Source organism: Rhinoderma darwinii, chromosome 11 (genome assembly GCF_050947455.1).
Source record: "Rhinoderma darwinii isolate aRhiDar2 chromosome 11, aRhiDar2.hap1, whole genome shotgun sequence".
In the NCBI taxonomy this organism is placed as follows: Eukaryota; Metazoa; Chordata; class Amphibia; order Anura; family Rhinodermatidae; genus Rhinoderma; species Rhinoderma darwinii.
In genome coordinates this window covers 98869586-98880196 of record NC_134697.1, presented here as the reverse complement: position 1 = coordinate 98880196, position 10611 = coordinate 98869586, and the positions used below count along the sequence as shown (strand labels likewise).

The window sequence follows — 10611 nt, the reverse complement described above, 5'->3', positions numbered from 1 at the left end:
ACGTAAAAAGGCGTATTGGTGGTCACTAAGGGGTTAAAGGGGTTGTCCGAGATTTAATGACTGTGTTAATGCTTGCAATTTATAAATGTAAATACATTTGTAATATACTTACATTTTCCAAAGTGGCCCCGTTTCCAGATCCTGTCGTGGGGACCTTGACGGGTGACGTCACTCTCTGCACTGGCTCTGGCCGCTTTGTTGATCTTGAATTCTTTGCCGGGTATACGACACGTCACTTGTGACGTGCCGTGTATGGGCTGTTCTGCTTCACAACCCGTAACACGCATGAGTTGTCACTGCTGTTCTCGCGGTCCCTGCTGTTCTCGAGATACAACAGAACAAGCCGATATACACCAAGTCACAAGTGACGTGTCGTATACCCGGAAAATAATTCAAGACCAACAAAGCGGCCAGAGCCAGTGCAGAGAGTGACGTCACCAGTCAAGTTCGCCACGGCAGGATCTGGAAACGGAGCCAATTTGGAAAACGTAAGTATATTACAAGTGTATTTACATTTATAAATTGCATGCATTAACACAGTCATTAATTCTCGGACAACCCCTTTAAGCTTACCTTGCAGGGCCCACGTGTTATCCTGTCTGATGGGCCCTGTATCTAAGCCTGCCACATGGTAGGCTTAGATACAGAGCCCATGTGTGATCCAGTCTGCTAAGCCTTATATCTAAGCTTACCTTGTGGTAGGCTTAGATACCGGGCACCAGCAGCCTGAAATCTTATAATTACCCTCCTCTTCAGCTATGGGCGCAGCGCACATCCTCACGCCATTCAGTGTCATTTTGTAATAACGTTTCCACCGCACTCACTGCATCAGGAACTCAAAGGCAAGTTCCATATCCAGAAATCCCATCCAGACATTCCTTAAATGGTGGAAAACTTGACGACAGCAACCATTGTAGCAAAAAACGTGTTTATTAACACATCCCAAATATACAAGAGGCTACGTTACCACCCCACTGCTTGAAAAAGACTCCAGTGGGGTCGAAAAGTAGCCTCTTTTAAGTATACTGTTATTATAGTAACGGACCCGCGTAGTTCATTACATAGGCCCCAGTTACTGTACTAGCTGTAAATAGGTGTGGTGCCATGGGCCCTTGGCTTTGGGGCCCCGTCACAATTGCGACCGCTATAGCTACACCACTGAGCAGACTGTTTTTTCGTCTGTCAGGTTATTATATTTCAGGCGGAGCAAGCTCGGGTGTCCTGTCTGTGCCTGGTATTTCTCATTCATATGCCCAGCACAGTGCAATTCTACCCACAATGAGCTTCTCCTGGCCTCTGGTTCTTCTTTTAAGGTATCATGAGCAATCTTTATGTATATGGCAGAGATCTCTTACTGGGCTAGTCCATGAAAGCTCTCTCAACAAGACATGTCATCTCCAATTCTAATAACCCCGCTATAGTAGTAATGCCCCCGTTCATGACCTAGTGTGAGAACTACAAAACAGGTGGTCACTGACTGTCGAATAATATGTTTCGTCATTCCACCACTTCATTAAAAATACAAGGAACTGTCCATAGAAGGCAGATAGAATCAAAAGTAAAGAGACAACACAAACATTTAACAAGTGTTTGTAATATATTATAATACAGGAAAGGAATAAATGACAGATGAGAAGAAACTAGTGCAAAGTCTGTACTAGACATGCGGTATGATCGATTCTGGATGAAATTCATTCCGCTCTTTCTTTCCCTGCCACTGAGAACACCAGGAAAGTATAATTTTGGTTTAAAGAGGACCGGTCACTTAAGTTAACTGGTTAGCTGACCTGAATAGCGCTGTCTCCCTGATTCCAGCACTGTTTTTCTTTTTTTCCTGGGCCCCATTGTTCCAGAGATATGGCCCTCTGTTGTGTTGACTGCCTATATGCTAATTTGTTGTAGTTAGCCAACAGGGTGAAGCTAGCTTCTCTGCCTCTGATGCTAACCAATCAGCACAAGGCAGCTTGAGGGTAGTGTATGGCTAACTACAGCAACACAACAGTGGGCCATATCTCTGGAACAATGGGGCCCAGGAAAAAAACAAAAATAGTGCTGGAATCAGGGAGACAGCGCTATTCAGGTCAGTTAACCAGTTCAACTTATATTACGGAATGACAGGTCCTTTTTAAGTGTAATTTCACTCCTAATGAAATACTTTGAGAGACTATTGTGTGTGGAGCGCGTGATGTTTTAAAAGATTTGATCTGTGATTGAAACGTTTGCCACACTCTGAGCAGGTAAAGGGCTTCTCTTCGGTGTGGATCCTCTGATGTTCCACGAGATTCGACTTCTGGGTAAAACATTTCCCACATTCTGAACATGTGAACGGCTTCTCCCCCGTATGAATTCTCTGATGGATCACAAGATCTGACTTTTGGGTAAAACATTTCCCACATTCCGAACATGAATAAGGTTTCTCCCCTGAATGAAATCTCTGATGTTTAACAAGGACATTTTTTTTGGTAAAACTTTTCCCACATTCGGAACATGAATATGGTTTCTCTCCTGTGTGAATTCTCTGATGTTCAACAAGACTTGATTTCTTCCCGAAACATTTCTCACATTCCAAACACTGGAAAGGCTTCTCGTTCCTGTAAATTCTCTGTGTAAAACACGTGGTGCATTCAGAACAGATATACATCTCCCCCGCATGAACTCGCCCCTGTTCTATAGGACATGATTTAGAAGTAAGCGGTCTCAGTCCTTTGTGAATTTTGTCGTTTGAAAGATTCATCACCTGAGAGGCACATTTCCCACATTCGGAACAAAAAAAACGCTTGCTTTGATATAAGGCAGCAGCCGATTCTTGAGATAATTTCCCACATTGAGAACAAGATAATAATTGACCCCTCTCATTAGAAGATTGGTCAGGAAAAGGTTTGTCCTGATTAGAGGGGTAAGATGATAGATCACTACAGTGGGGGGCCGAGGTTATATTTTGGGTAATAATGTTTCCCCCGAGAGACTCCTGGGTATTTTTATGATCTTCTTCAGAATTTGTAGATGAAGGGTGATGTCCCTCCAAGCTCTTTATGTGACCCTCTGCGGAGAAGAAAAATAATTTAAGATTCCTACTGTAAATCTTTCCGTAAAATTTTTATATAATTTCGGATTCCGAATTTGACTGAAAGCGAAGAGCTTTTCTCAAACCAACATTAAAGCGGACCTGTCAAATTTAATAGGTTGCCTTATGTAAGAGCAGTATACTACAGATACAGGTACATATATTTGTGTGTCATTTGGCTAATAGGAGAGCTAAAAGAATACCCCAGACTCAAAGCCTGGCATATTTATGAAGGGAATGCTTTTATATATATATATATATATATATATATATATAAAATTAAGGGTCTAAAATTTAAGTATGAGATCTCTGTGCTGATGATTTTTAAGTTTAAAGTGATTATCATGAAAGGTTTCTAGGCAGAAATGCAGACTTTCAGCCAAGTTAACCCCGCCAATATACCTTTTTATGGAGATCATTGAGTCCTCATTCTACAGAGCCGCCTTTTTACGGTGCTGTATAATAAGCCCTGCAAAAGTGTCTGGTGCAGCCCTGGGGTGGGTGCGCGGCTTTCTAACAATAACTCCCCTCCCACTTAAACGGCCGGGAATGGGAGGTCCTCCAACCCATTTTGCAAACGACCAAATGTTTAAAAAATTGCAACTTTTGGGCCGTTTCCCCCGCTCTTGCCACTTTTCGAAACAGTGGGCGGAGCCAAGAGGAAAGGGTCATATCCAACTGTGGTCCAACGCATTAAGTATAATTTACGCCAGAAATGAACATTTATTGTAGCGGAAATCTAAACCAGCTCCTGGCTGGCGTAGATTTTAGTATTGCACGGAAAGCTGAATATGTGACAAATTTATTAAGAGGTGTGTGTGGCTCTTAAAGAATGTGTCACATCCGACTCTAGCTTGTTTTTAAATAAGACTGGCGCAGCCTTAATACATCTCTGCCATAGCGCATCATTAAGGCTAAAATTAGGGTTAAATTCTCTTGTCCATAAAATAGGCATCAATCGCTGAGCGGTGATATAACACGTTGATTGGCGATAGGTTGCACAGTCTTTTGCATGGGCGGGTGTTATACTGTAAGGGGATGAACAATGGTTTTATAGCCTGCACAAACGACGTGATCAGCCAATAATCGAGCGTTTGTCACAGTTTACACAGGCCAATTATTGGCCGAACGAGCATTCTAAGGAAAGCTCGTTTCAGATTCTTGGCCCGTGTAAATGGTCCTTAAAGGGGTTTTTCCATAATCCCATGATAAATATCTGATTGGTGGGGTTCTGACCACTGGGACCCCCACCAATCACAAGAACGGGTTTACCTTGCCGTTCCCTGGAGCCCATAGAAATAGAGCGGTAGTGCGCTTGCTCGGCCACCGCTCCATTCATTCCTGAGGGACTCTCAGAAATAGGGTCCCATGGTCTGACCCTCATCGATAAGATATTTATTACCTATCCTGTGGAAAACCCCTTTAAGATAGAGACTGACCGGAGGAACAGTTTTGTGATCATTGCAGCCCACTGAGTGGCAACAGGAAAGTTACCATTAACTGGCACTTGACTATAATAAAGGTGCTCATACATTTTAGAGAACTGTTGGCCGACAGCTATTCCTACCAACTCAGTGCGGCTCAGCATACATGTTTATTTTAATTGGGAGAGGGAAATAAGACAAGGCCGGATACCACTGGAATCCAACATACCGATCGTTCTTCCCCCAACGTCTGTCGTCAGGGAAAGTTGGGAGACCCCCACACACATTAGATAGCTTGCCAGTCTTGCCGGAATTGGCCGGTTTGGCCGACTTCTACCTAATATCTATGGGCACTTTAACATTGTAACTTGGGCATCAAGAGGTGGGTTATCGTGCCACATGGTAGTCTGGCTTGCTACTTCTGGTGTATGCACCTAATCGAGACTGACGGCACCTGACATGGATGATGCGCTTCTTACCTGGGCTGATATTTATAGGAAACTTTTCCTCCTTTTCCTGGTGTTCACTCTTAATATACTTTTCTTCTTCCTCCTCTATAGCTTCAACTTTAATAACGATAAAGTCTTTTGCCTGAGAGCCAAAAACACAGAAGATCAAATTATATGATTCCTTAAAAAAAAATGTCTATATGCATCTGAGACCTCAGCTCCATCTACCTGATCATTCCGCGGGACATTGTGATTTCTCTTTGGACAATCCTGTGAATCGAGAAGACTGGGACATCTCTCTGGTGTAGAGCTGTTGAAGGACTTATCTGAAGGGGACAAACCCGTGGTGACTTAAGACTGGGAGACCGGGATAGAAACTGATGTACACTTTAGTGGTATTGAAGATAGGAACCGGACTGCTCATTTTTGAAAAAGGTCCAACAAACAATTGATTTTCATATAGGTTCTCTACGGTTTACGTGATGATCAGATAATGGTTGTATCTAGGTGACCCTAGAAATACTCTTTTTACCTGTTGATGTCCGAAGCTTGTGATTCTCCACCACGACATCCTTGCCTTCCTGCAAAAAAAGAAATGGTTATCTTAATACCTTATGAGGACCAAACACAATGGTGTATAGTCATCATCCAGACATGTCTACATTCCGGGCAGTGTCACCTCTCCAGTCAACAGTTCGATGATCTTGTGGGTGAGGTCCAGGATCTTCTGCTCATTGTTTCTCTCATGGATCAGTGAGTGAGGTGGAGGCTCCGTGATTGGGCTCTGGGTCCTGCTCCATCCTCCTGACATACCAGGATGGCTGCTGGGGGTCACACACTCTCCAGACAACTTCTGAACTATCGTGCAATCCTTCGTGGAGAGAGACATTGATATTTAGAATCCCCCACCTCTCCAGTCATGTCTCTCTGTTATTATCCCTCACCCAATTGTCATGGACTGGAGTTTCTATGAACCAAATGTGAACTCTGCGCATAACTGTCAATGGTTAATGCCACTGACAATCCAGAACAAGCTAGCAATGGAAGGGTTGGCAGGAAAAACCATGACAAACCAGCTATAGTGCACATAGAGCGGCCGTGCCCATTGTCTCACCCATCTACTTCCTCCCTATTACTATTTTTAGAGACAGTAGAGCAAATTAGGACCATTCCTAAAGTGCTACCAAAGTTCCTCTCAATCAGTCAAGCATCCAAGACCCTTTGGCAAGAGAAGCAGGAGATGGGCCATTCTCTCCTTCAGTAAGCAGTCCTCGAAGATGGGTTGTCCTCTCCCTTCCTTGGATAACAGGCAACTCTTGCACGTCCGGAAAAGCATTTCCATCAGGTCCTATCACCATAGAGTCATGTTAAGTACCAGAATCCTCACCTCTCCGGTCAGCAGGTAGATGATCTCCAGGGTGAAGTTTAATAGCTTTCTGGTCACCTCCTTTCTTTCCTTGTCCATGCTGTGTGGGTGAGTCAGCGAGAGAGCCATGTATTCTGGAGGAGACCTTAGAAAGACCAAAACAAGTAGGATCCTATAAACAGAGATTGTGGTTTTACTGCAGTATTGGATTGTTATCTGGCAATCAAGGCCAAGGGGGAGGCCTAGGGTAGGGTTTACTCATGAGAGTCTGAGCACTTGCTGCGCTTTGGACCACCTCGGGGGAATTGCGATCTAATTTTCACATGCGGCTATAGTAGGGCTGGGCAATTAATTGAAAAATAATAGAAATTCAGCGCAATTATTCTACATCATCTTGCGAATTTCGGTTTTATCAATTATTTTCTCCCGGTTTAAACTGTATCTGCACCTTCAGGACGCAGATACAGTTGAATCCAATGGTAGAGCAGTGGACCTGCTCCACCATTCACTATGTATCGCTGGACGCGAGGTAGTGACATCATCGCGTCTGTCTGCGCGAGGCTGCTCAGACCGGAGTATTAGAGGGAACTCCTCCACTCATCATTGGAACAGGGTTAGGTGAGTATATATATTATTATTTTTATCAGCCACTATTGGGGGCAGCTGTGGAGCATTATACAGCTATGTGGGACTCTATACTGTGTGAGGTGAAACTATGGGGGCATTATATATTGTGTGAGGGCACCTATAGGGGCATTATACTGCGTGGAAGTTCGTTATGGGGGCATTATACTATATATAGGCAGCTATGGGGGCAATATACTGAGCGGTGGGCAGTTATGGGGGGCATTATACTGTGTGGAGGACAGTTATGGGGGCACTATACTGTGTGGAGGACAGTTATGGGGGCACTATACTGTGTGGAGGACAGTTATGGGGGCACTATACTGTGTGGAGGACAGTTTTGGTGGCACTATACTGTGTGGAGGACAGTTATGGGGGCACTATACTGTGTGGAGGACAGTTACGGGGGCACTATACTGTGTGGACGACAGTTACGGGGGCATTATACTGTGTGGACGACAGTTACGGGGGCACTATACTGTGTGGACGACAGTTACGGGGGCAATATACTGTGTGGAGGATAGTTACGGGGGCACTATACTGTGTGGACGACAGTTACGGGGGCACTATACTGTGTGGACGACAGTTACGGGGGCACTATACTGTGTGGACGACAGTTACGGGGGCACTATACTGTGTGGACGACAGTTACGGGGGCACTATACTGTGTGGACGACAGTTACGGGGGCACTATACTGTGTGGACGACAGTTACGGGGGCACTATACTGTGTGGACGACAGTTACGGGGGCACTATACTGTGTGGACGACAGTTACGGGGGCACTATACTGTGTGGACGACAGTTACGGGGGCACTATACTGTGTGGACGACAGTTACGGGGGCACTATACTGTGTGGACGACAGTTACGGGGGCACTATACTGTGTGGAGGACAGTTACGGGGGCACTATACTGTGTGGAGGACAGTTACGGGGGCACTATACTGTGTGGAGGACAGTTACGGGGGCACTATACTGTGTGGAGGACAGTTACGGGGGCACTATACTGTGTGGAGGACAGTTACGGGGGCACTATACTGTGTGGAGGACAGTTACGGGGGCACTATACTGTGTGGAGGACAGTTACGGGGGCACTATACTGTGTGGAGGACAGTTACGGGGGCACTATACTGTGTGGAGGACAGTTACGGGGGCACTATACTGTGTGGAGGACAGTTACGGGGGCACTATACTGTGTGGAGGACAGTTACGGGGGCACTATACTGTGTGGAGGACAGTTACGGGGGCACTATACTGTGTGGAGGACAGTTACGGGGGCACTATACTGTGTGGAGGACAGTTACGGGGGCACTATACTGTGTGGAGGACAGTTACGGGGGCACTATACTGTGTGGAGGACAGTTACGGGGGCACTATACTGTGTGGAGGACAGTTACGGGGGCACTATACTGTGTGGAGGACAGTTACGGGGGCACTATACTGTGTGGAGGACAGTTACGGGGGCACTATACTGTGTGGAGGACAGTTACGGGGGCACTATACTGTGTGGAGGACAGTTACGGGGGCACTATACTGTGTGGAGGACAGTTACGGGGGCACTATACTGTGTGGAGGACAGTTACGGGGGCACTATACTGTGTGGAGGACAGTTACGGGGCACTATACTGTGTGGAGGACAGTTACGGGGGCACTATACTGTGTGGAGGACAGTTACGGGGGCACTATACTGTGTGGAGGACAGTTACGGGGGCACTATACTGTGTGGAGGACAGTTACGGGGGCACTATACTGTGTGGAGGACAGTTACGGGGGCACTATACTGTGTGGAGGACAGTTACGGGGGCACTATACTGTGTGGAGGACAGTTACGGGGGCACTATACTGTGTGGAGGACAGTTACGGGGGCACTATACTGTGTGGAGGACAGTTACGGGGGCACTATACTGTGTGGAGGACAGTTACGGGGGCACTATACTGTGTGGGGAGCACTGGGGGCACTATACTGCGTGGGGAGCACTGGGGGCACTATACTGTGTGGGGAGCACTGGGGGCACTATACTGTGTGGAGGACAGTTACGGGGGCACTATACTGTGTGGGGAGCACTGGGGGCAATATACTGTGTTGGGGCAGTGTCAGGGTGTATGTTATATAGAGTAGTATACAGCAGGCTCAGGGATTAAGTATTAGTTCATCCGCGTAGCATGCAAATAGGGGGTGTGGCCTAAATAATCGTAATCGAGGTCACATGTTCAATTAATCGCGATTTTGATTTAGGTCATAATCGCCCGGCCCTAGGACAAAGTTCTTTCTGCAGCCACAAAGGAATGTTTAATCACATGTTTAACCCCTTACCAACATTGACATAAATAGACTTCATAGTCGGGGGGAAGGGATGGGTGTCAGCTGCAGATTACGGCGGACACCTCGCACTTACTGCCAAGAGCGGAGAGAACTCTGGTTTAAAAAGGATGCGCAGAATTTGAAAAACAGCGTCTTTCTTCGAGAAACAGCGCCACACCTGTCCACGAGTCGTGTCTGGTATTGCAGCTCTGCTCTATCAAAGTACATAGGGTTTAGCAGCAATACTACACGCAATCTGCGAACAGCTGTGGCACTGGTTTTGGTAGAAAACAGACATGCTTTTATAATCCTGGACAACCCCTTTAACCCCTTCCCGACATCCACAGTGTATGTATGGTGGAGGTCGGAGGGGGGGGTATAGAACGGGATCTAAGCCATTAGAAACAGACCAGTGGCCCCCACGGACGTTAAAAATTCCCATTTCCCCCCCAGAAGCAAAGTACAAAAAAAATTAACAGAACCGGTTTCACCGTGTCCGTAAAAGTCCAAACTATTACAATATAACATTATTTAAGTGAACAAATGAAGACCCCAGGAATTCTCTATTTTAGTCACCTGATCTGCCACAAAAAATGGAACAGAGAGCGATTAAAAAGTCTCATGTTCTCCTGGAAGATCACCAATAAAAAACTACAAAAATAAGCCCGCGCACCGCTCAATCCACGGAAAAATAAGAAAGTTCTGGCTCTCGGAATATGGCGACAAAACACAAATTTTAGTAAACCATAAAAAAAATTATAGCAATTTGGTATCGCCGTGATCATGTTGACCCGGGGTTTTTACCACATGGTGAACTCCGTCAAAATAAAACCCAAAAAAGCAACACAGGAATCCGTTTTTTTCTCACTCCACCCCACAAAGTAACGTTTACCCGATACATCATACGGTGCAATCAACGGGGTGTGAAAAACTACAATTCGTAGTACGTATAGTAGTGAATACAAGTCATACGTACCCTGACCAAGACCTGATCTGTGGCTGAAAGACCTGCGATGATGACATCACCATCATGTGATCAGTGATTGAGGGGGCGGAGCTGAGGAGAGGAAGGTATAGTAAGTACTGACTGCAGGACCTGTGATGACGTCACTATCACGTGATCGGTCACATGAGGGGGGCGGAGCTCAGCAGTGAGAAGCTGCTTTGTGAGGGCTCCTGTGCTGTGCGGTTTGTATGGAGGAAACTGAGTCGGTGTATATAAAAAAATAAAACATTTATAACTGCGTGGTACACGGAAGGATTTTTACTAGGTTATCGTTTAAATGGATCATCCGATTCAGCAACTTATTTTCACTTTTTGTATAATTAAAAGTTATACAATTTTACGATAAACTTTCTGTATTAATTCCTCGTAGTTTTCAA

General features: G+C 45.6%; 1 protein-coding gene across 1 annotated transcript; it reads right to left on the bottom strand.

The window, feature by feature from the left end:
* Positions 1 to 1837: 1837 nt before the first annotated feature.
* Positions 1838 to 10255, bottom strand: LOC142663511 (uncharacterized). The gene is made up of 7 exons (XM_075842228.1): positions 10205 to 10255; positions 6325 to 6448; positions 5617 to 5808; positions 5470 to 5518; positions 5166 to 5263; positions 4968 to 5079; positions 1838 to 3042 (listed from the first exon to the last, which is right to left on the bottom strand). The coding sequence occupies exons 1-7, from the start codon at positions 10249 to 10251 to the stop codon at positions 2165 to 2167; spliced, it is 1500 nt and encodes a 499-aa protein (XP_075698343.1). The 5' UTR covers positions 10252 to 10255; the 3' UTR covers positions 1838 to 2164.
* Between the last annotated feature and the right edge of the window lie 356 nt (positions 10256 to 10611).

Coding starts and splice junctions, on each gene's coding strand:
- LOC142663511 (XM_075842228.1), bottom strand. CDS start 10,251: ATGTCATCATCGCAGGTCTTTCAGCCACAGATCAGGTCTTGGTCAGG. Junction 5,519..5,616: donor TCGAACTGTTGACTGGAGAG/GTGACACTGCCC, acceptor CTTTTTTTGCAG/GAAGGCAAGGATGTCGTGGT. Junction 5,264..5,469: donor CAAGCTTCGGACATCAACAG/GTAAAAAGAGTA, acceptor TGTCCCCTTCAG/ATAAGTCCTTCAACAGCTCT.